The 25,117-nt window shown below is 50.8% G+C and overlaps 2 protein-coding genes across 2 annotated transcripts; both read right to left on the bottom strand.

The window, feature by feature from the left end:
- Positions 1 to 2,585: 2,585 nt before the first annotated feature.
- Kcns1 (potassium voltage-gated channel modifier subfamily S member 1) lies at positions 2,586 to 7,546 on the bottom strand. Its single transcript, XM_032902500.1, has 2 exons — positions 6,508 to 7,546; positions 2,586 to 4,047 (listed from the first exon to the last, which is right to left on the bottom strand). The coding sequence occupies exons 1-2, from the start codon at positions 7,531 to 7,533 to the stop codon at positions 3,580 to 3,582; spliced, it is 1,494 nt and encodes a 497-aa protein (XP_032758391.1). The 5' UTR covers positions 7,534 to 7,546; the 3' UTR covers positions 2,586 to 3,579.
- An 8,732-nt stretch (positions 7,547 to 16,278) lies between these two features.
- On the bottom strand, positions 16,279 to 21,337 carry Wfdc5 (WAP four-disulfide core domain 5). The gene is made up of 4 exons (XM_032902499.1): positions 21,164 to 21,337; positions 17,001 to 17,141; positions 16,769 to 16,909; positions 16,279 to 16,434 (listed from the first exon to the last, which is right to left on the bottom strand). The coding sequence occupies exons 1-4, from the start codon at positions 21,246 to 21,248 to the stop codon at positions 16,430 to 16,432; spliced, it is 372 nt and encodes a 123-aa protein (XP_032758390.1). The 5' UTR covers positions 21,249 to 21,337; the 3' UTR covers positions 16,279 to 16,429.
- Positions 21,338 to 25,117: the final 3,780 nt, after the last annotated feature.

Here is a 25,117-nt window from a genome sequence, read left to right as displayed (position 1 = left end):
GACAGAATTCTGGGTTTAAGTAATTCAGAGACACAGCCATGTGTTGTCACTTAAAGAAGACACAAAAATAACAGGTACCCACTCCATCGCAATCCTGGGTTTCTCAATACCGCACACACGCACATGCACACACGCACATGCACACACGCACATGCACACACATGGAAGGTAATTAGAAGTGAATGTTTGGAAAGCAACATCCCCTAAACAGAAAGAAGGATTCTGGGCTGCTACCGAGGTCCCCAGAACTCTCCTAATTTCTCTGTTGCTTCAGGCCTTGTCAGGCCTTTTTTTTGACTGGGGGACATGATTACCCTTCTTTAGTGTGCTGGGTGGTGGCCTCCAATGTTACCCTTATTCAGTATGTGGGTCTTTGCGATTGCGATGGGAAGGATCTTGAGATGATATCATCTTGGATCTTCCCCATGGACCCTAAATGCCATCACAAGTATCTTTATAGGAGAAAGGTTTGGGGAAATTTAATATACAGTGGAAAATGTGATGCCACGCCAGGGGCAGAGACTGCGCTGAGGCCAGAGGCTGAGGATGTGGGAGTGGGGCTGGTGCTCTCCTCTTACGGTTCCCAGAAGCAGAGCCCTGTTTACACCTTGACAGTGGACTTTTGGCTCTGAGAACTATGTGAGAATAAAGTTGTTATTTTAAGCCACCGAGGGTGTGGTCATTTGTCACAGAACCACTGAAAAAGAGCATTCCTTCAGATTAATTCGTTAAGTTTGCCAGTGTCCAATGTTTGCGAAGACACTTGATCTCAGTTGTTTTCATTGTTTGACTCGTTAGTTTGTTTTCCTTCCTGTGTTGCTGGGAACTGAACCCAGGGTCTCAGGCGTGCTACTTAAGTGCTCTCTCGCTAGACTACAATCTCAGCACTTATTGTTTTGAAGCAGGATCTCATTAAGTTCCCAGGCTGACCTTGAACTCACTCTGTAGCCCAGGCTGACTCTCAGCCTCCCTGGTCTCTGGGGTTATAGGCCTGTGCCACCAAGCCTGGTGAGTTATCCTTTCTGATGTCGTTAATTCCAACTGGACTCTTGTCCCATGCCAACTGTTCTGGCTGCTGCTGCCACAGACAAGCCTCTGAGGGTGTGGATTATGAATGGCTCCTTCGTATTGATGGCCCACCTTCCCCAGTCTCTCAGAGCAAACCTGAGCAACCAGTCCCAGGCTAGCTGTGGCAGGTGCTTGGGCATGGGTCCCTATTTGTGGAACACTTCCCACCAATCCGCTGGAGGGAGAGGGACCCACTACGTTGCTGCTCCGATGACATACAATCTACAGAGGATGGCTCTCCCTAATCTGTCCCCACACCCCCTTTAGAGTCTTCTTTGAAGGAGCAGAAGGTCTCGAAGTCTCGTTAGGCTAGGCCAGAGGAGGGTGTGGGGAGCTCTCCAGTGTGTCCCTCATCGGGGCACAGCTGGGCACAGATGTTAAGAGGTCAATGTGCAGGAGAGGTGAGGAGTATGGTGAGCTCCCGAGAGGCCCTTTGGCTTGGCTCCTGTCTCTGCTATAACCTGGAGACGTTGGGCATCTGCTGTGTACTCTGTTGGGAACACTCTTCCCCAGAACGCTCTCTTACCTAATTACTGTTTCTCTTTATTATAGCAGGGTAGACTGTCGCTCACTCGGGAAGGCATTCCTGGATGGCCTCGGGTTACGGGGTTTCCTCCCGTGCAAAGTTAACTCTCGTCATGGCTGTCACATTTGAGTCTGTCTCCCCGACTAGTTCCCTTGTTAGCATAGGGACATTTGAGTTCTCTACCATGACGACCTTTGAACCTGGTCAGCAACCGGAGGCCCAGGAGCCAAGGCAAACCGGACAGGGGAGGGTGGGGGCGTAACATGCAGGCTTGTATGGGAGGGGATGGAAGAGAAGCTAGGGGGAGCCGGACAGTCCATTCCTCCTCCTGAGGCTTTGAAAAAAGTCTAAATACACTAAAACTACCATGTCTGCAGGACACACCTCAGCCTTAGCTCAGGACTCCCCCCAATACAGATCTGTTCACGAGGGAGTGGGAACCATGATGACGCCATTGTTAAAAGTTCCCAAACCAAGCAGGGCTCGGGGTGGACTGCCCAGTGGCTTTTCTTTTCAATGCCGTTCACGCCCTCTCAGGAGCAAGGTCTCTATCTCTCTCCTCTTTCCTCCCAGAGCCTGGTACCCAGCAGGCTATAGCAATTACTGAGTCTAGGCAGTACGAGCTAAGTATCCACCTTGCCTGGGATGAGCCAAGACGATGCCTTCTAGGTGAGGCTCAGTGTGACGGAACAGACAGGGCCCCAGGGAGGCCCCGATGATATAGAAAGAGGTGCGTATAAAAGTGTGTGTGTGGGGGGGCAGGACCCTTCACAACTTGTTCAGTCAAAGGGACAGTATAAAAGATTTACCTCCATTAAAGATGACAGGGCCTGGTCAAAAGGGACAGACATCTCAAGCATTTGCTTGGGGGTTTATTCTAGGCGGGGTTAGGGGGTTAGAGTTCTGTGTGATAGACAGAGAACTTCCCAGGTTAGAATGGGGGCCGTGGTAACCAGGTTTATATCATGTGATAAAGGCCATGACCAAAACCTTGGAGAGGAAAGGGTTTATTTGGCTTACATATCCCAGGTCATAGTTCACTGAGGGATGCCAGGGCAGGAGCATAAGGCAGGAACCCGGAAGCAGGAGCCTGGAAGCAGAGCCGTGGAGGAACACTGCTTACTGACTTGCTCCCGTGGCTTGTTCAGTCTGCTTTCTTATAGACCCCAGGACCACCTGCTTAGGAATGGTGCTACGCACAGTGGGCTGGGGCCTCCCACATCAATCACTAATCAAGAAAATGTCCCACAGGCTTGCCGACAAGCAATCTGATGGAGGCGTTCCCTCCACTGAGCCTCCTCTTCCCAGATTACTTTAGCTTGTGTCAAGTTGAAGAAAGCCGAGCAGGACTGGAGCATGCGCGGTACCGGAGCATGCGCGGTACCCCTCTGCCGCCAACAGTTCAGAGTTGAGCTGGGTCTTCTCAGTCAGCTTCTCTCTGGGTCCCACGCTGTGACAGATCCACTAGAACCTATTTCTGGGGGCAGGGGGCTGGCCACCTTTCCCGTGGCAAGTGTAGCGCTGGGATTGGGTCCCAGAAGGGTCTCTAGTCAGGCTCCTTCTGTAAGTCAGCCCTAGGAAGTGTGTATGGCAGATGATTGTGGTATTGATCCTACAGATTCCAAAGACTCGGCCCCCAACTCCTTCCAGGGACTTATCATTAAAAGCTGACTTCTCCGTGGCATTCGGCTGAGCCTCAGTTCTCTCATCTGTGAAATGGGGATAATCATCTGCACAAGGCTAACCGGCGCATACAGAGGCTGTCCTCTTCCTCCTCTTGGTGTGTACATACTTCAGAGGAGGCCTTTCTGTGGGCTGGTGGAATGGAGGGCGGTGCTAGCCTGCTCTGGGCTTTTTTGAGAAAGATCTGCGGCCCCTATGTTTTGCTCAGGCGGATGGCTCCCATGCAGAACCTAAGCAGGGGAGGACTCTGCTCTACATTAGCTGATTCCCAGGCTTTGGGGAGGGAGTGCAGAGCCCCGGTTTTAATAACTGTGAGATTTTGCAGGCTCACTGGGGGCTTGGGTCTCCAGGTCTGTAGAGCGCCCTTCCTGAGAAGTCTCTCTGGATGTTTCCAGAGACACGTCTGATACGCCATCCACGCTGCTCAGCAAGTCCTCAAACTCCCGCTGGCCGCTGCTCCGCACGGCCGCCTCCAGTGCCTTCTGGCGCCGGTAAAAGTGGGAAAACTTGTTGAAGATGATGGTGATGGGGAGGGCGACCACCAGGATACCCCCCAGGATGCAGCCAGAGGCTGCCAGCTTGCCCGCCACAGTCTCCGGGACCACATCCCCATAGCCCACTGTGGTCATGCTCACGGTGCCCCACCACCAGCAGGCGGGGATCGTGTCGAAGCCCACGTTCTTTTCTTCGGCTGTGTAGGCCACGCCAGAGAACACTGACACACCCACGGCCAGGTACAGCAGTAAGATGCCCACCTCACGGTAGCTGTGCTGAAAGAAAATGTATGAATCCGAGTCAGAGATATCTGAACTTACAGACTTAGTGTTAGGAGAAACTGAGGCTCGCAGAGTATAAAGAAAATGTCCAAGGTCAAATGGTGGAATTGGAGCCAAGACCCTGACTCTGAAGGGCACTCTTCCGACTACATTAAGCAACGAAACTCCCTCCGATTGATCACAGGATCAACTAGGGATTGGGATAAGACTTGCTATCTCACAGAACATAAAACACTTGTCCTCAAATGATTTCGGTGCTGAGAGCCCCTGGTCTACAGCAAAGTCTCCTAGACTGTAATTATGCAGGGGTCTGTTTAAAAAGCCAGGACTCAATTAAGTAGGTCTGGAGTTAGACCCAGAGATTCTGCCTTCCTGGCAAACGTCTGGGTTTTGAGGAAGCTGTGGTGGTCTGGGACCTCACTTCAATAGCAAGTCACTCCCCCCTACCGGATACATACACTATGCTGTGCCCGTGTCTTGATTCAAACAGCCTTGGTTCTCATCTCTCTCCTCATAGGCAAAGGTAGGAAGGTTTGGGGGACAGGAGGCTCTTCTCTAGGGTGAAGAATTAAAGGGATCTGGCTAACATATCTCTCTGTACCTGCCTAGTACCCAGGGGTCTTCCGGGTCACACTAGCTAGCACCTAGTAACCTGGCTGTTTTGCACTGGGACCTGCAAAATGCTGTCACCAATGGTGGAAGGGACTTTCAAGCACCTGCTGGGGATTCTTCACAGGGTTGCCTGGGGCTTAGGAGAGCACAAAAGGCTGGAACTGAGCGCAGCCGAGTCGTTCTCTGGCCCCTGCCACTTATTAAGGAGCCTCCCAGAAACCCCGTGACTTCTTAGAACCTCAGTTTCCACATCTGTAAAATGGGGGCAGTACAAGCCCTTCACAGGCTCTGCAATGCCCTCGGAACAAGGAAAAGACGAGGAATGGGTCCAGGGTTCGTATTTTCATCACCTCAACCTGCCCATCTCTTTCCTGCTGCGCCCCCTCTGTTGACGTCCACTCTGTTCCCTTATCAGACTCAGGTAGAAGTTGATCAAGTTCTCTTTACCAGAACCAGGCTAATTTCACCCAACTGGGAGGGGCCAGTGACCAATAAACTGCAACCAAGCTTATAAAACTCAACCTAGCCAACCCCGGATCTTCATTTGTAAATTATAGCATCTTCCGGGGGAAGTCGTCCTAAGGACTAATCAATCAATAATGGGTTTCACAGAAAACTCATCCTGTGCCCAGTGAGTGTTAGCACTGGGCTATTGGGAGGCTGAGTGACTGTGACTACCTGTGCCTTCCGATGATGCAGGAAGAGAGACACCAGGAGAGAAGCCAGCTAGCATCTTGCTTCGCACCTTTCTTTGCACTATGATTTATTTGATGTTTCACAGGAACATCAAAGGCCTTTCTCTGTTCTTTCTCTTTCCTTCCTCCCTTTTCTTTCTTTTTTTTTGGGGGGGGTGGGTGGACAATGGTGGTTCACTTTAGTTTTTAAAAGATTTATTTAAAGTTACATGCATATGTATGCTTGTGGCTATATGCATGTGTGTGTCTGGGTGCCCACAGCAGTGCTGGAGTCCACTGGAGCTGCAGTAAGAAGTGACTGTCAGTCATCTGATGTGGGAGCTGGAAACCAAACTTGAGTCTTTGGCAAAGGCAGCACCCACCCCTAACCACTGAGCATCTCTACCCCCCCCCCAACTCTTAACCAACCACCGAGCTATCTCTCCAGCCCTGTGGTTCAGTTTACTCCAGTTTGTTTTCTGTATTTATTTATTATATGTTAATTATTTTTATTCTTCTTGGGAAAGGTCGCCCTAAGCCAGTGGTTCTCAACCTGTGGGTCACGACCCCCTTGACAAACCTCTAGTTCCAAAATTCGTTATGATTCATAACAGTAGCAAAATTACAGTTATGAAATAATAATGAAGATAATTTTATGGTTGGGGGGTCACCACAACATGAGGAACTATATTAAAAGGTCACAGCATTAGGAAGGATGAGAACCACTGGACTAGGCCCTTCTTTTAGTATTTTTTTTTTAGATTTATTTTTATTTGTATCGTAGGGATGTTTTGGCTACATCTATATTTGGGCACTAGGTGTGTGCAGTGTCTGTGGAAGCCAGAAGGGGGTATGGCCTGGAACTGAAGTTACAGATGATCGTGAGGCGACATGTGGGTGCTAGAAACAGAACCTGGATCCTTTAGAAGATCCGTTAGAATACTGATTCTCTCCAGGTCCCCTAAGGCCTTCCTTACAGAGAGAGCGGTGGGGTTACACATGATGAATATGAATGTATTATCTGGCCTCTAGCCTTATTTCAGGCCCAATGTGGCATCTCATTTCATGGGCTCTTGGATGTGACCAGCCTATAAATACAACCGTAGTTAACCCAACATGCCCTACGGTTATTTCTCCCTCTGCCCCAGCGTGGCCTCAGCGGTCCTACCTTGAGCGTGGCGCCCAGAGAGCGCAGCCCGGTAGAGTGGCGGGCCAGCTTGAGCACGCGGAAGATGCGCATGAGGCGAAACACTTGTACCACCTTTCCTAGGTCTCCGAGCTCCTCCCCGCTGGCTCCGCGCCGGTCACCAAGCGCCGCGCCGGCCAGCAGTGTGAGATAGAAGGGCAGCACCGACACGATGTCGATGAGGTTGAGCGGATGGCAGAAAAAGTTGCGCGTGCTGGGAGCCAGCAGCAGGCGCGACGACACCTCGAAGCTGAACCAGGCGATGCAGAAGTACTCCAGGCGGCGCAGCACCGGGTCGTCGCGCACGTCATCTGCGCTGCGACCCGCGGCCACTGCAGCCACCGCCGCCGCCGCCTCCCGGGCTTGGTACTCGGGCAGGCTGTGGATGCACATGGCAGCGATGGAGGCGAGCACCACGCCGATGGACACGCAGCTGAAGAGCTTGCTGGGCAGCGAGTAGCCGGGGTTCTCCATGGTGAGCCAGAGGCGACGGCGCAGGCGACCACAGCGGGCCGCACCATAGCGCGCCAGCTCCCGCTGCACGTCGGAGATCTCGTCGGGACACGGGTCCACACTGCTCGGGGCATCGCTGTCCTCGTCCCAGGCGCGAGGCCGCGTCACACGCCGCTCCAGGTAGCGCGCGCGGCAGCACGTGGCCAGAGCGTTCTCGCCCAGGCCCCAATAGTCAGCCTCCTGGCCGAAGGCGAAGACGCACAGCTCATCCAGCACATGCAAGTGCCCGGTGCGGTAGAAGTGCAGCAGGCCGAGGAAGAAGCCCGGGTGCCGATCGAAGTAGAACTCGCGCGCCGCCGCGTCGTAGTCGTCGCATAGGCGCCGCGCCTGCTCCTCGGACGCCGCCGCCTGTAGGCGGCCCAGCCGCGTGCCCGGGAAGCGCGCGAGGGCGCGCGCGCTCAGCAGCCGCCTCACTCCGCCCACGTTCACGCGCAGCGCCTCGTCCCTTGGCCGCCAGGGGACCCGAGAGCCCGGACCCGGAAACTCGCTCACCATGGCTACACAGTGTGTCTCCCTGTTGGTTAAAATCCCCGGCTCTATCCACAGTGCTGGAGACCGCGTGAGGTGCCAGGCACGCAGGAGATGCCCAGATGTCAGATGCCCCCTGGACTCAAGTCAGGCCTGGGTCTGAACGTCCTTCAGCCCAGACTGGGTAATTTCGACTAAATCGCCCATCCTCCCACTTCCGGTTTGTCTCCTCCAGGGCACAACAAAAGGGCACGCCTACCTTGCAGGGCTATAGAAGTCATGTGATGGCCTGGCATCTAATAGAGACTCGTACAGGACATCTCTCTTTTTCCTGGACAAGGTTGGATATAGGAAGCCAAATGTCCACGGTGGCTCTTCTGAGCCTCAGGATTCTCTGTAGATGGGAATAGTTAAAGCTTATTACCTACGACTATTAAGAAAGTCAGTTGAGACTCTAGATTGTCAGGGTGTTGTTCCCTGTAGTAGGAGAATCCTCACCACAGGATACTCCAGAAATCCTGTGTCACAGGATGCAGTTTCAGTCTGTCTTGATTTTGATGATTTGAAAACTCTGAAGTAGGAGCCTGCACTCCAAAGTGCACTTCCTATCTATCTATCTATCTATCTATCTATCTATCTATCATATCTATATATCCATCTATCTAATTATTTATTTTGGAGACAGGATCTTCCATGCAGTTCGACAAGGCTGATATCAACCTCTTGATCCTGGTACCCCAGTCTCCTGAGTGTTGAGATTCCAGACACGCACCTGTGCACCTGGCCCTTCTGTTTTTAAGAAGCCTGGAGGGTGATTCCAGTACATGGTCAAGTTTGAGAGCTACTGGGCTAGACTATGTAATAATACACTTGTGGTGTCCTTCAGACTTGACCTTAAACCTTGGTTCTGTCTTACCTTAGCAGTCACATATTTCCCATTAGCCTTCCCAGCAGCAATCAGAATATAGACTTGAAAGTGTGGGACATAGGCTGGTCACCTAGGTCACTGTCTATTCGAGTCCCTCGAGCTGGGATTTAACTTTATCCTTAATGGACCTGGCCCTTGACTGAAATGTTTATTCTCCAGGTTTTAGTTTCCTACAGAATACACATGCATACAATAGCACACATTCCAGAAATAGCCAGGGGTTAAGATGGTTTATGGAAACAGTCTAGTTTCGGTGGATACACCAGAAATGCAAGGTTTTTCCACTGTTCACTGATCCCTGATCCTCCTTTAACTTAGGGCTGCTGGCTTACCCCTGTTCCACAAAACTATGTAATCTCATCTGTAATTAGGGTCAGTAATGCCTTCTCCCAGGGGATGGGGATGGAGGGCACCCCAGATGCTCTTCATTAACACTGTGGATTGGGATCCCATCCTTGGCTCCTGTGCTAAAACCCAGGCCAGTCCCTTGACTCTGAGCATTAGTTCTCTTACCTAGAGTGGAGGGCACGACACTGGATGAACTGTTAGGAGAATACATGCAAAGTCCCTGGTACTTGGTGGGTTCTCAGTAAGCATCAAGCCTTTATCCTTTCCTTTTCCTTCTGAATTTGCCACTTGCTAGCTGTTGACCTGAGCAGATCCATCACCCTCTCCGAGCGGAGCCACTGGCTCCCTCCTCTGCAGTCTGGACTGCACTGGAGAGACTCTGAGGATTGAACAAGCCTGGTGTTTTCCGGTAGCGCAGTCCCTGCCCAGAACTGGCGCATCACATGCATCCTCTATTGGCTTGGGCATCAAAACACACCGTTTTTAAGTACACATCTTTCATCCATTAGAAGCCCTGTTTGGGTCAACTCCCCCATCTGCCACACACTTCTCTGCTCTAGGAATTAGGATAATTAATTCAACAAACATTTCTTGTTAAGTATCCCAGCCACTCAGAAAGGCCGGGTGACTTATCCGAGATCATGCAGACTGTGCCTCTCAGGGCACCGGCTCAGCACCCTTGATACTTTTCATGAGCACCCTCTGCGCGTCTGGCCGCTTCCCTGAGCTCCTCACATACAGAGCACTCAGTTTTATCCTAACACCACCCAGGTTTCCTAAATCCCATCTTACAGAATATGTAAGCAAGATTAGTCCGGTCAAGCTGTCCCTCCTTGGGGGTCTCCTAAAAGGGAATCCTCAGGCCACCCCCACCTCCCACGCTGTCAGCCACGCCCCTCCCCGCGGGAGGCTCCTTACCTGCCTCGACCTCCAGGGATTCCAGCGCGCTTGTACCCCAAGTCGCCGCCCGGGCTGTTTTCTGCCCTGAGGCCCCGCTGCGCCTCACTACTGCGGAGGCCCGGCGGCCCCCTCCTTTCCTGTGTTCCCGTCCCCCGCGGCTGAGGCCGCATCGATCGCTGCCGGGGGGAGGGAGGGAGGCCGCGGGCGGCCGGAGGCGGTGGTTTCTATTCTTGCCTGGGATGGATGGGGGCCTAACAGCTGGGAGCATCTTTCAAAGTCAGAGCCTGGAGGGATGGGACGGTTAGGGAATGGGGACACCTTTGGAGAAAGGTTTAAACCTCTGTCCCAGGAATGGCAGCGACCAGGATTTACTTGATTTAGGGATTAATATGTGTCAGGCACTGTTTCAAGGGACTTAGTCCAGACATGTTTAACACAAACTTGGCAGGGACAAGCTCTTCAGCTTCTGATTTTATAGGTGCCACCTAGGTACTCAGACTGTGGAGGTCTGAGTTAGGAGGCGGGGTAGGGTGCTACATCTCCTTGGAGCCCCCAGGCTGTGCCTGTCCCCGGGCTGTACTAGTGTAGGGTCTAGCACACTCTTCTTCCAAGTGAGTTGTGAAGCTAGAAACCTGTCCTTCTGTCCTGGAGGCGTAAAACTTAGCTAGATAGTCTTAATCACTTCCTACCAGGAGGAGGGCTGCGGGTCTGACAGCCGCGTTGAAAACTTATAGAACCCCATCATTCTCCAGCATTTCTTTCGGCGGCGGCTGTGCATGCTCCTTCACTCTTACCAATAATCACCGATATTGATTGGGCACCTCTTTTGGGCCCACACAGGCCCCATCCTATCTCACTCAACCTGTACGTGTACCTGTTGGGCGGGTGTGGTGTTATTCCTCAACTGGAGGCGTAAGGCTTGAGAAGCCTCTAGGTCAGGTGGTTGAAGTTTACACCAAGTGAACCACAGAGACATGTGATCCCCCTCCCCCACGTCCTTTATGAGTTCTGAACTGGGAGTGAGGCTCAGCTGGCAGAGTGCTTGCTGGTTGGGTCTGAAGCCCCCCGGGGTTGATCTCCTGTACCCTGTAAACCAAGCACTGTGGCTTATGGCTGTAATCCCAGCAGTGGGGGGGGGGATCCAAGGTGGGGGAATCAGAAGTTCAATCCTTGGTTGAATAATGAGTTCCAGGTCAGCTAGATTCCATGAGACACTATCTCAACTGTTCTTTTTTTTTTTTTTTTTTTTTTTTTTGGAGCTGGGGACCAACCCAGGGCCTTGCGCCTAGGGCAAGCGCTTTACCACTGAGCTAAATCCCCAACCCTCAACTGTTCTTTCTAATAGCAGCATTAAAAATATTAAAAGAGGGCTGGAGCGATGGCCCAAGCAATCAAGAGCACTGGCTGCCCTTCCAGAGGACCTAGGTTCAGTTTCCAGCAACCACATGGCAGTTCACAACTGCCAGTAACTATAGTCCTAGGGGGGCTGATGACATCTTCTGACGTCATGTGCAGACAGAATACCCATGCACATAAACAACTATCGTTTGATAAAGGAAACAGAAGAGTTTAAAAAAACAATGTCTTTTATTTAACCTAATACATCCCAGACATAATTTTAGCATGATATCAATAAAAAAATTAACAGGGAAATATTTTCTATGTCCACTTTTGGGCTAAGTCTTTAAAAATTATTATACTAATTTTGCTAATTTTGTTGTCAGTGTTACAAGTTACCATAATTTTGACAGTTCCCAACCTTACAAACTTGCCATCTCACCACTTCTGAGGATCAGAAGTCTGTGGATGGCATAGCTGGACTCTGTACTCATTCGTGTGTGTGTGTGTGTGTGTGTGTGTGTGTGTGTGTGTGTGTGTGTGTGTGTATGCACATATGTGTGCTAGTATGTATGTGTGTTTATGCTGTTAGGGTATGTGTGTATATGTGTATGTGTGTGTAGGTGTATATGTATGTGTGTTAATATATGTGTGTGTTATTACATGTGCGTGTGTACTTGGTTGTGCTAATGACCACGTGTGTACATGTGCTGGAGTGTATGTGACTCGCTGATTTGGCGAGGACATGTTCCTTCTGGGATTAGACTCTGTAAGGCTATGACCTCTGCTGGCTTTCATGAAGTTACCATACTGGAAGGGCAAGGAACCGAGGGTGACTTCTGGCTACTGCCAGCTGAGTGTTTAGTTCCCTCACCCTCCGGAGCTGAAATGCTGCCCGCAACGTTTGCCAGCGGAGCCTTCCCTCGCTGAGGCTCAGATAAGACTCCCACCCAGGCAGACATGTGACTGCAGCCCCCGGAAAACCACGCTAGGTTTCTTAATTCAAGGAAACCGTGACCTAAGTGTGTATTGATTAATCCACTTCATTTGTGGCAGATTGTTATCCGGAAATAGATAATGGCTTTGCCACTGGATTCCGTGTGACCTTGGACCAATGGACTCTTTCTTGGCCTTTTCCTTACGTACAAAACGGGAAGAGCATCTCTTTCCAGATTTCAGAGTGGGTTAGCACACGCTTGCCATTCCCACAAATAACTTTTCCTGCCTTTCCCTTTCTCAAGCTAAGTTAGCTGCAGGAACAGAAAATGGATTCCTGGCGGGTTCACTAGAGAGTCCGAGCCTGTCTTGTGCAGCAGACACAGCTGCCTGTTAGCAGCACGGAAGGTCAGCTCCTTGGGACTCCTTCCTCCACTCTCCGGTGGGGCCCTCATCCCAGGAGTGAAGGAGGCTGGTGCTCTATGCACAGCCCCTTGAAGCTCCATTAGCCGTTGTGTACCCCGGCTCCTGGGATGCTCTCCCTTTGGACAAGCTACAGCCTGCTGAAGCCTTGTGTGGCTACCAAGGGGAGAGCCGAAGTAAGAGCTACACTTGTTTCTGCAGCTGCCCTTTGGGCTTTGCCCACTTCACATTCTCATGAGCCTCTTCTCTTTCTGGCAGACACACACACACCAGGGGCCCCGGGGCAAAACTTTTAAATCAGCACCGTCAAATGAATCTTTATGATAAGATTCTTCCTGGGGGAATCCAACCAAGACACTTCTCGAGGTTGTAGCAGTCACCTTTCAGGAACTGGGAAGGGTTCATGGGAGAGGAGCCAAAGGCCGACTTTGTCTTATTAATGGAAACAACAATGATTTCTACTTCTGATTGGCCCATCTTGAGCTACATGGACATCTCCCGCCGAAAGGAAGCCAAGGAGGAAAGTTAATTTACCTTTGCAAAGTCGTTATAGAATGTTATTGAAACGCACAATTATACAGTCATGGCTGGAACTAACATTTGGTGTTTCTGCCTTTGTGTTGCCCTGGGAAATATGTGGAACTTCATAAGCATTCCAGTGGCTAGCTGAGCTGTCTGTCTAACTGGAGACACTATGGCTGGAAAGGAGGGAGGGAGAGGACACTTTCTCACTCCTCCTAAAACTCAGGGCTTGGGCTTGGAGAACTTCTGGGATGAATTAGGCCTCTCATGGCCTCCAGTAGCCTCCCAGGCCTTTGCAGACTGGTGTACGGTGTGTAGATGCTAGCTGGGCCTTTATCTCATCCACTGGAGTATGTGAGACACAGCCCGTAGTCCATAGTAAGTGCTCAGAAAACACCATTGAACGAATAAGGAAGGAAAGAAAGCAAGATTGGCCTTAGTGAAGGAACCAGGTTCTTGGCATGATGGGACGATTCTCACAAGGGCAGTGGAGGGAGGCACTGGGTTTGCAGCAGGAGTTTGGCGGCTGAGAACTGAGGAGACACGGCATAGACAAGGCTAGTCTCCAAGGAGCAGATGGTGAGTGGGCCAGGAAATGGAGTAGAGGGACTGTGTGGAGATTCCCCCTATAGTTAGAAAAGCCACAGCTTGTGACTCAGCACCTCCTGTCACTCCAGGGAACATAGCTCAGAGTCTGGATCCCCCAGAGAGCCATAGGATTGCTGGTCTCCAAATTTTATTTGGTTTATATGGGAACTTCCTTCCCGAGTCTCTTGAGCGTTCAGACTCCTCTCCTTCAAGGATGAAACCCAGGACAATCAGATGTGCACCAACCGTGTTCTGATGTCTATGACTGAACTCGTTCATGCAAACTTCTTGGAGCTGTTCGAGCCTCTTTTTTTCACCTGTGCACACTGTTGTTAAGGCTAGATAGGCTATTCCAAAACCTACTGTAATTGCATAACAGGGATGTAAAGAATTGAGTCGCAACTTTTACAGGTTGGTCCTAGCTCTAGTATGTGTGAACCAGGACCCAGTAGGGCTGTGAGGCTTCAGTGAGATTGACCATTAGAGTGAAAGGGTACAGGGTGCAGGGCAGGGACTCTGTGGCGTTTAGCTCTTGTCTGGGCTCATTGTTACCTAAGGAAGAGAACACCATAGTTTAATTCTGGCTATGACACCTCCCAACTAAGAGCTGGGGCAAGTCTTTGCCTAAAGCTCTTGCTTCTCCATTGTCAAATGGGAGTACCAGGTCCTCTTTCTGCGGGGGACAGAGTAAATAGTATCACAGTGTTTTAAAGCGGGAAGCATAGGGTAGGCTCTTTCTCCAGGCTAACAGTCAGTTTCTAGCAGGCCTTTGCTGTGTCACCAAAATCCCCATATCCCTGTGACTTCCTGCCACAACTATTACCCCTCCCAAGTGTGAGGCTTGCCTGAGATAGCTCAGCTTTAGGCTAGTGGCTTCTGGGTGAGCTCTGTTTGTGGCAGAGGCTAGAAGCTTCCAGAAGAACTGTGCCTTGTGGCTGTGAGTTCTACCCAAACAGGTTGCTAGCCAGGGCTCCAAATTAGTGGAGGTGCTGTCTTAGCTTCTCTTTCTATTGCTGTGACTAAAGACTCTGACAAACGCAACGGAAGGCAGAAAGGGTTCATTTTAGCTCACAGTTCAAGATACAGTCCTTTATGGCAGGGAGGTCAAGGCGGCAGGAGCTGGACGCAGCTCGTTACAGTGCATTTGCATTGAGAAGGGAGTGATGGATGGATGCATGCTATGCTCAGCTCAGAAGGGAGTGATGCATGCTATGCTATGCTATGCTCACTTGCTTCATTTTGTCTGGTTCAGGATCCAACCCAGGGAAGGGTCCTACCCACAATCAAAGTGGCTCTTCCTACATCAATTAGCCTATCAAGATAACATCCAGAAGCTTGTCTCTCAGGTAATTCTAAGCTCTGCCAAGTTGGCAATTTACAGACTACAGGTGGGATGTACACTATCTAGGGAATCTGTGGACGAGAAGGGACATGGTGGGCAGAGACTATGTTCCCCTATATTGTCTGTGTTAATGTGATGTGTGGGGAAACCGACGCCCAGGAGGAGGCTCAGAAATATCCAGGAGCTCACGGATTCCGTGACACCAGAGAGCTTTCTGTTTCCTACCTGTCACCTTGGACCCATGTTGTTGGCAACAATTACTCTGAACCAACAGTTCGGGCATTTGAATTTAGTTAAAAGGGTTGTAGCAGCCAGAAAGTGCCACTCTCTCCATCTTCTGAACTGCAAAAGGAAGTGGCGAAGGACTCACCTGGGTTACACTGCAAGGCCATGAGAACAGGACAGAAGAGGCACAGTTCCTAAGCCCACCTCCAAAGTAGTCTGCCCCAAGTCTGGCAAACAAAAGGGTGCTCAGCAGAGAAAGAAATGGGGGTGCCTCCTTTCTCAGCTGTCTGGGTACAAGGAATGGATGGATCCTTGCTGAGTCCTTTCAAGGAACCCTTATTAGGCTCTGACTGTAGACAAGTGAGACACAGCTCAGTAGTGGAGTCAGGCATACTCTACACATGACATTGCAACCCCGGAGCACCTTTCCCTGGATATGGGACAATCCAAATGGTCTTAGCAAATGCTTGGCTACAATGTGAGACAGCATTGACTCCCTGGGTGAGAGGCGCTCCTTTAGCTCCGGACTCTGCCAGGAAGCTGTCTCAGTCAGAATTCTGCATCTCTTGGCATCTCTTTAACCCTTGTTAATCTCCATTTACTAAAACAGAGTCAGGCTCTGCTTTGGCGGGTGGCCATATCTAGCTAGAAGAGTTAAACGGTACTATTAAAATCAAGCATGAACGAACTTAACAGGATTACTGTTTTCATTGCACTTGGCTTTGAAGTTCTGTGCTGTCTCTGGCCAGTGAGTGACCTTGCAGGTCTTATTTATCTTTGTGGCACCAAACCTCCTCTGCCCTCCCCTCCCCCAACACCATCCCTTGGAAATGAACCATCCAAAAGGGAGCCATTTAAATGAAGACACTAAGTAACTAGATGTACAGGGTGCTTCCCACAACTTTACATGCTATGGGCTGGTTCTTCAGGGATGGTGGGGACTGAAACACATGTATGGATGGACTGATGTTTGGAAAATTCTTGCTGCACACACATTTTCGAGGGAGGATTGTCTGAAGGTGGGTTCAGGGCTCGGGAGAGAAGGAGCTGCCTGACTCGGCACTTTAAGTGGAGGAAACAATGAACAGAGAGATATAAAAATGGCTGTGAGGTAGGGTGGGAAGCTCAGCATGACAGTGGGGTGGGGAGCTGGAGCGATGAGCTGTGCCTTTGATGTCTGGTGTGGACCTTGGCACTCAGAAGAGAACGCAGGAGTCAGTCGTAAGGGAGGTGACAACGGACCAGTGTTTGTCAGAAGGCTACAACTGTCTCTGGAGAGATGATCTGGGTTGCAGGATCCCTGGCCCCCACATCGTGATCTCTTCCTGGTGGGAACCACACCTGGATGCAGAGTCACAGATCCTAAGCCAGAATTAGCCTAAAGAAAGGGAAAGAAAGGGTTAATCCCTCTTTTGTAACAAGACTCCCAGTCTGACTCCTCAATTTAGATCCTGTCCATCTAATCTACTCGATGCTAAGACAGGCCTCCCCAGCCTCCTTCAGAAGGGCAAACTGATACCCAGGTTGGCACAGCACACTCAGAGGAACGCAGTTTCTCTGCCTTGCTAATGGGAGCCCTTCCGCCGCCTTCCTTCTTCAGCTATGGCCATGATGGGGGTGGGGGTGGGGGCTCACTTCCGAGGAAAGCATCCTGCTGAGATTATCTACCTGGAAGAACATCCCAGAGCTGGGGGGGGGGGTGGAAATGGCACCTTTGCTGGGGTCTCGGCAGTCCCGGCCACAGGCGCTAACACAGCACCGCTTCTTGCCGGAGCAGTCCAAGTCTTTGTCACACAAGTGCTTTCTAGGACTGAGGCAATGAAGTTGATCCACAGGGCATTTGCCCAGCTTTACTGCAATAGAGGAGCTCGAGTGAGTCTTGCTTGTGCTCACCAGCCCTGGGGCTTGAAGTTCGGGCATTGGAACAGTAGGGAGGGCACTTACCAAAGACTCTAGGCATACACTGGAGGAAGCAGGCTCGGGAGCAACACTTCCAAGAAGAGGGACACTGTTTGTCATTCGCGCACTGATCAGGAATCACCTGGCTGCAGGGCCCATCATCTGGTGGGCAGCCCCCCAATTTGTCTGCACGAGAACCCACACTTCAATTAACCAGCCACAGCTCAGGGTTGTGCTGGGAATCGCAGGATCGAATATCTCAGTCTCTTATTTCTTGCTTGCCACAGGATGAGTTTTAGAGGTTTTTTACCGTCTAGGGCTAATTACACTCGGTGGGCGAATGGGATAAGAAAACAAAATTAAAAGTCTCAGGCTATTGGAGGTCACTCAGCTAAGATTAGGACCCGAGTTTGATCCTCGAGACCCAAGTTAAAAAAAACAAACAAACAGAAAAGGGGGCTGGTTATGAACTTTTAACCCCAACAGCCCCAGGGAGGTGGGTTGGTCTCTGAGGTTTGCTGGCCAGCCTGGCCTACTAGATGAATTAATGAGATGCTGTCTCAACAAGGTGGCTGGCACCTGAGAGATGACACCCTGGATTGTTGTCCTCTGGTCTCCATGCCTCCACGTATGTATGTGCACCTGTATACACACACACCTACACTTGTACGCACACGCACACTCGCATGGATTCTCCACCTCGGACAAGATCGTGCTAGTCTGCCCCTGCCCACCTGTACCTCCCTGGCTTCATCCTCTATCTCACTCTCCCTCCCTCTGGTTCCTGAGCTGCTTCAAGCCAGCTCTCTCTGCAGGGTTTCTCCTGGCACCCATTTCCGCTCTGGCCACTTGATCCGTATATTGATTTCAGCTGAAATGTCACCTCTTCTTAAGGCCCTGCCTGTCTGAGCCGGTGGAGCTGGGTCAGCCCTGGGATGTGTGCCTACAGCTAGTCTGTTCCTCTCCCTGACTAGAGGCCGAGGTTTATCGCCTGCTTGCCCTGTTCGTCATGAGCACAGCACAGTGCACAGAGATTGGGGCTTCGTGGCTATTGGAAGGAGATGGAATTTGAAGGGAGGCCCAGTGTCACATATGTGCTCCCTGCTGGCCACCCTGACACACCTACGCTGCCGTGCCCACCTCTGTAGGAAGTGGGATAGCTTAGATTCAAGAGCCTACACTGTCTCTGAACCTTTCCCGGAACAGCCCTGAAGTGCTCGGACCTGGAGGCGACCTGACTGCTGCTCTTGCTGAGATTTCATTCACAAGTCCACAAGGAAGAAATTAGGGCCTGTTCAGGACAGTGACCCCACACTGGCCTGGGCTGGGCTAGAGTCCTCTGGCTCTCTTTAATCTTTTATGTTCTGCTTTGGCTGATTTGAGCTGTGTGTATATATACAGGGATGGGGCTGGTCCTAGAAATTCAGCTCAGTCTAGCATCACAGAAGTTTCAATTGGACCCAGGTCTATCAGTGTAATCCCCTGGGGCCCTCTTCCAGAGGTTCTCCCTGACTCTGACCTGCGACCTACCTGGCACCAGATCTCCCAGGCCAGTGGAAGATCCCACCTTTTTGCTTAGAGTCCAGACATCTCCATTTGCCTTGGTGTCTGTTAACCTTCTCCTCTCTCAGTCCTAGCCTGGGTACTGGCTGTGCACACAGTAGGTGGTCCTGTGCTCCCGAACTGTCAGCTTTAGTTCCTAAACTGGTGGTTTAAGTTGAACTGCTGCCCCCTGCTAGAAAGTGAGCAGCTTAGCCCCGGAGGGAGCACACATCCTGAGGAGTGTCTCTTTGGGGAGGGACTTGGGGTATTCTGGGTTCTAGGGGTCAGGGGAGGTAGGAGGGAGAGTCTTTGAAGAGTATCTACAGGCCAGGATTTAATACCAAACTCACAGCCCAGCACAGAGGTGCTCAGGCCTCAGTGAGTGGGCCGAATGGAGCTGTCTGAACTCTAATGGAGGAAGTTGAATGTCTAGTGTGTGTGTAGCGTGTGTGGGGTGAGAGCAGCATAGATCATACCAGAGAGGAAGGGGAACTGCTGGAGGAGGACCCTGGGGCTGGGCTTCAAGGATTAGACTGATAGGGAGCAGCCTGAAAGTTGGCATTTTAAGTGAGACAAACTGTCGGTGCCACAATGTGGAGGATAAAAGTCTGGACTGTTCAGAGATGTATGCAGGGGTCTGAGTGGTCACACTGCCCTGGCTACTCTCCTAACGTTCCCTACACACACACACACACACACACACACACACACACACAGACAGACAATGTGTAGACTCCATACCTGTGTGGCAGCCATAGCTGGGCATGGTTAAATCGATGGATTTATTCAGTTACACAGATGAAGTCAGGTGCATGGGCACACCTCACCCTGAATACACACGCAGCCCTCTAGATGGAATTACAACATCGCCAACACCCTGACATTTGAATGAGGCGCACGGGATCTTACAAGTGGACGCGGCTGAGCCTCCATCAAGCTGGGCTAATGCTCTCCACTCTCAGTCCTGTTGCCGTCTGCCAGTGTCTGAAATTCTACCGAGACCTTCATGCAGATGCCTTGGTTAACGGTAAGGGTGTCACAGCCGACCGGGTACAGCAGGCTCAGGTTCTGGTGGGGCCAGGTCTCACCGTGGGTGTGGTGTCAGGACTGCTCTCCTAGGACTCCTCCGTTGCTCTCCCAAACCACCACATAGGCTACACTTATGGCCATGTCTGGCATTTATCCTTCAAGGCCCCGTTTTTCCTGAAAGTGTGGGACCCCGTTTCACAGGAGTGAGTTGGCGAAGGGAGCCTTTCTGACTCACAAGAACTGCCATCAGACCCCAAGTTTGATACTGTCTCGGTCTTTGGCACTGGCATTTGGTTAAGTAGTAGAGCCTTGATTTCCTTACCAGTAAAATGGGGATAAAACCAGTGCTGACTTGAGACACCACAGTGAAGATGTGATGGCTGCATGAGTTACAGTCAATGTAAGGCCTGACCTGGAACCTACTAACATCCTTTCATCCTCAGTGTGGATCTCCAAGGTTCCTCCTCCTCCTCTTCCTCTTCTTCCTTCTCCTCTTCTTACTCTTCCACCTCCTCCTCTTCCTCCTCCTCTTCCTCTTCCTCCTTCTCCTCTTCTTACTCTTCCTCCTCCTCCTCTTCCTCCCCCTCTTCTTCCTCCTCTTTTTCCTCTTCCTCCTCCTCTTCCTTTTCCTCCTCCTCTTCTTCCTCCTCTTCCTTTTCCTCCTCATCCTCCTCTTCCTTTTCTTCCTCCTCCTTCTCTTCCTCCTCCTCTCCTCTTCCTCCTCCTCCTCTTCCTTCTCCTCCTCCTCCCCAAACCAGTTCATGCCCGAGGCAGAGACCTGTGCCTCTGAGGAAGGCATAATCCAAGCTAAAGAGAATGGGCACCATGGAAATTCTGCTATCTTCATCTACCTACACTGCACAGGCTTCCCTAACCTTGAGGACGGGTTTCTGTCCCCATTTGTATTCTTCCCCCCAACCCCTCAAGCAGGTCTGACTCTCCAGAAGTGAATGTAGGTCACCAGCCTCAGAGGAGGATGGAGGAATGGCCTCGCCCGGGCAGGGAGGCACCCGTGTAAGAACCCCATGCCTCCCTCACTGCCAACACATCAACCTGAGCTTCGTCAGGGATGGGAATGAACTGAAACTGGAGAAAGGAACAAGAGAGACAAAGGTAGAGATTCCTCCCATCAGAACCCCAGATCCCAGCAGCCATGCGCCCTACTTAACTCCCAAGTCCCTTCTACAACTCCCACTGGTGGAATTATATAATGTTTTCCCCACAGGGAGAGGCACAGTGACACATGCATTGTGTCCGTAAGCTTGGGCACAAGAAGCATATGTATAGAGAGGTCTGCTCAGACAGGAATGAAGACACCTATGTACACACATGTAGCTATAGTGTGTCCTTAAAAACATTCAGATGTGAATGTAGACCCAGGCAAGTGAACAAGTCTGATGCAAAACTGCAGGCTCCCGGGAGCACCAAGACAGACAGGCAGGCAGGCAGGCAGGCAGGCAGGCAGGCAGGCAGGCAGACAGACAGACAGACAGACAGACAGACACACACACACACACACACACACACACACACACACACACACACACCTCACTCTTCACTGACTCTCCCACAGCCCTTGCTCTCTATAGAAGGGCAGAAACCACCCCGGCTGGAACGCAAGGACCCATAACACTCACCTCCCTTCTTTCTACACAAGGCAACAGGCAGCTGAGTCTCCAAAGCCAGGAGTACTGCGAGGAGGAGGGAGCTCCGGATTCTCATGTTTCTTTCGTGGCACCCAATAAGCTCAGGGCCCAGAGGCCCCCAAATTAACACCTGCAGTCACAGAGATGCCAGAGCAGTTGAGTCAGAGGAAGAGGACGAGAGGATGACCAGGGTGGCGTGTGCTTCCCCGATCTGGGCCCCACCCTCCCACCCCTGCCTAATGTCCTTCGGGCAAGGGGTGCTTGTGCAAGCGCAGGTAGCAGAGGTTCCTGGTGTTAGGGACGTGGATCTAGCTCTGCCTGTATTGCTGACTTGGCTTCTGGGTGTTGGGCAAGCCTTGCCTGTCTTTGGGCCTCGGTTTGTCTCATCTGTGTTGTGGGGAGAGGAAAAGGAGGGGTCATAATGAAAGCCACACATAGAGATTTTTCCCTGTAAGGCAATTTACACTTTACTCGCATGGCCGGCTCTGCCTGGGAATGTGAGTCTTAGCCTCCTCCGCCCTCTGACTGACTACAGGTATCTGGAACATCTGGTACAACCAGCCCAGTTTACTGTGCCCAGAGACTGAAGACTTACTAGGAGATGGCATTGAATTCCATGCTTACTAAGAATATAACTCTTCCAATGATTTCCTCTGGGCCCTACCCAGTTTAGTCCCCACTACCTACCCAACCCCTGTCCTGGGGATTAAACCCAGGGCCTCTCACATGCTAGGCAAGTATTCTACCACTGAATTACATTCCTGATCTCTTTAACTTTTTAAGTTTTGAGGCCACGCCTTGCTGAGTTTCCTAGGCTGATGTACTTACTGCTCTGTAGCTCAGCCAGCAACTGGGGTTGATACTTCCTCCTCAGTTTCCCCGAGTAGCTTTGATTACAGGCCTGCATCATTAGGCCCGACCTAGCCCCTTGCCCCTCTTCAGCATTCAATGCAATTTTCCTACAAAAGGAATTTTACTGCTTTGTGGCAAAAGTGCTGTTTGCCAGGTCTCCCTTGCCTGCCCTGCCTTCTTCAGACTACTAAGCCAGACTCTCCGATCTCAACTCCTAGGGCTCCAAGTCCTCTTTGCTTTGCACTTTCTGTGTTTGGCTTGACTGGTAGCATGCAGGGTGATGTTTGAGTGAGGTATTTGCTTTCCCAACTCTCTAGGGTCTTGAAGCTCCCACAGTCTCTTAGAAGAGGATCAGGAGTCAGCTTGACTGACAAGGAATGATGCCAAGAAATGGGGACTGCAAAGGGCCAGGGCTGGGGTTTCTTTCCGGAGAAGTTGGCTCAGGGTGGCATGGTGGACGAGGCTAGGCTTAGCCTCTCCTCTTGGGACCCTGTGGATGGAAAAGAGACCAAGATCCTTGGGGAGGTCACTTTCAAGGGTACCTAGTGGCACTGCCCTTTGTCTGGGCTGTCTTGGCTCTACAGCGTGGCTCTGGTTTGGCTGAATTCTCCGGCTGGAGTCAACGCAGGTGTCAGTGAGCCTTCCTCCCTTCCCGGCCTCCTTCACTCAGGCACCCACCTGTAGGGTTGTGTCCGCCTCTGCCACAAGGCATGGCTAGCGGCATGAGGAGGAGGAAGGCAGGGAGTTTGACTGTGTTTATCCCACACTGCCACCGGGGTACCGCTCCAAGGGTGAGAAATCCAGAACTGGCTCGAGAGTACCCAGGCCTGCGATGAGGCTGGGGCCATGGGGTTCTCAGACCCTTGGACATCCAGGCACCACTGGGATTCTTGGAAGAGCAGAGAACAGAGGTGGGGCCCTCGAACTGGGTCTATCCCAGGGCTGGGGGAAAAGGGAGCTTCTGCTAGTTCCAGCGGGGGATGATTGTCCTTTGCTTGAGGACTGGGGGTTGTGGGAGTGCTGAGAGGCCTTCTATAGGAGACTAGACTGAAGCTCTGTAGGTGAAGGCCTTCTCCATGGCTCCCCACGGCAGATCTCGATGAAAAGGGGCAGTCCATGGTTCTAAACAGTTTATTGTCATGGTAGAAATGGATGTGTAAAACCATACCTCACCTCTCAGGGTGGGCCTGAGATTAAATACCTTTTGCAGGGAGGAATGTCTGGGAAGTTAAGCTTATTGGCAACACTCTCCAGGCCTCTTGGTACCTCATTAGCGTGGAGACCCTGTTTTGAGCCTATTTGACTGTGGTCACACTTCCTTTCCTATTGTCTTGGTCTGAGATGTTAGGGGTGCCTCATCTATGTGTGGAAGGGCTTGGGGTGTTGCCCTCACATGGCCGATGGCCACAAATCTGTGGGGGACTTCAGGTACCTGACAGGGGCTTCTACTGTCCCTTCAGGGTCTCCGGGGCTTCAAGCCTATGTCTTGACCTTACCAGGTTTCCTCTCACGGTCCACCACCCGGCAGCCACCCCCACTTTTCCGTCTGTGGCTCCACACACGGTGGAAGAGAGTAGCTGAGGCTTAGCATCCCACGGGGATCCACATGAAAACTCCAGAGCACAGGGCTCCATCAGCACTAGGACAACCAAGGCCTTGCCCTGAGCCCTCTCATTCAAAAGACGAGCAACCTGTTAGCCAGAGATGGGAGTGGACCGCTCCATCAACACACACCTAATTCCTGAGCAGCTTCCTCGGTACTGAAAGCAGGATTGCTTCATGCGAGTCTGAGAAAGGATCAGCCTTTGCCTCACTTGCCCCTCCCAGTCTTCGACAGCGAAGCGGGATGGGCGTGGCTTCAACGCGAATCCTTCATACTGTCTTCTAAGCCCCTGGGAAAAGGGGGATTGTGTAGGGGCTGTTGATATTTTGGGATTCTGACACATTCTTGATAGCTTTATTTTGGTGGAAAATTTCTGTGGGCTACATTTCCCCCAATTACAAATTGTACATATCCGTTGACGACATGCTAGCCCAGTAGGGATGATTTCATAGACATTCTCCCGTGTGCTGAAGTGTTTTCTAAACACCACAAGTTCTGATGTCAAGTCCATGTGATCTGCTCTTTATTGGAAGAAGTGCAGGTTCCTTACCTTTCATTTTCGTGAATAAAGACGTGATAAAAATTCCACTATATAGTTTTGGAGTCACATCTCAGATGCTTTTTCAACTGTTATTTAAATGGAAATGTTGAGTCAAAGAACATAATAAATTTCTTCAGGCTGCAGATATACCTGGTCAATATTCATTTCAGAAGTCAAAAAGAACACGAGAACCTTCATCTGTCGGGCATAGACATCTGCCCATTCTCTCTGCTCAGTCCTTCTGTCCTTGGGAGAGCCAAAGCCTCCTGCCCCAGCTCTTTAATTCTGGTCAGTTGACACAGTGTATTTCTCCTGACACAGGTGAAGGGGCTGGGTCCACGTGAAACCCACAAGATTCCTTTCTTGCTCTCACCCACCCATCCTTCCGTCCGAGTCCTAGGCAGAGAAAGCCGGGCTCACAAGAACTCTGGAGTTCTACCGCTGCTCCTCATGGCCAGATCCTTCCTGGACACACCCAACACAGGATATTAAAAAAAAATCATAAATAAAACTCCCACTAATGGGAAGTTTCTCATCTGAATTGTCTTCCTCCGAATATTGGTGGGAATAAATATTTCTCATATGCTTCCATGGGCTATATTTTCCCCCTTTGTGAATGATTTGCTTTTATATTTTATTAAATTTTGTAGGATGTCTTCTTATTTTCATTTTTGAGCTACACTATTGTAATATATATGCATATATGTATATATGTATATACATATATATTGAAGCCGGTTATATCACTAGGATGTACATGAGTGGTAAGAGATAAGAGAGCAGCTTGTTGGATCTGTTTTTGAATTTTAGTATTACTGAGTTTTACTTGAACTTTGATAAATCCCAGCTATTCTTCTGTAAGAGAGACAGAGATGATACGTATCTTATAAGCTGGTTTTGAGAACCGAATTCATTTGATAAATGATAACGATTATTCTAATTCTCTATT

This window comes from Rattus rattus, chromosome 5 (genome assembly GCF_011064425.1).
Source record: "Rattus rattus isolate New Zealand chromosome 5, Rrattus_CSIRO_v1, whole genome shotgun sequence".
In the NCBI taxonomy this organism is placed as follows: domain Eukaryota; kingdom Metazoa; phylum Chordata; class Mammalia; order Rodentia; family Muridae; genus Rattus; species Rattus rattus.
The sequence above is the reverse complement of the archived record's forward strand: the minus strand, read 5'-3'. Positions and strand labels throughout refer to the sequence as shown.

What these genes read in the sequence shown, in the direction of transcription:
- Wfdc5 (XM_032902499.1), bottom strand. Translation starts at nt 21,248, where the DNA reads ATGAGAATCCGGAGCTCCCTCCTCCTCGCAGTACTCCTGGCTTTGGAG. An exon ending in CTTGTGTAGAAAGAAGGGAG is followed by an intron (nt 17,142 to 21,163) that starts GTGAGTGTTATG and finishes GTTCTCGTGCAG; the next exon opens with ACAAATTGGGGGGCTGCCCA. An exon ending in GTGTATGCCTAGAGTCTTTG is followed by an intron (nt 16,910 to 17,000) that starts GTAAGTGCCCTC and finishes CCTCTATTGCAG; the next exon opens with TAAAGCTGGGCAAATGCCCT.
- Kcns1 (XM_032902500.1), bottom strand. Translation starts at nt 7,533, where the DNA reads ATGGTGAGCGAGTTTCCGGGTCCGGGCTCTCGGGTCCCCTGGCGGCCA. An exon ending in CTCTGGGCGCCACGCTCAAG is followed by an intron (nt 4,048 to 6,507) that starts GTAGGACCGCTG and finishes ATTTTCTTTCAG; the next exon opens with CACAGCTACCGTGAGGTGGG.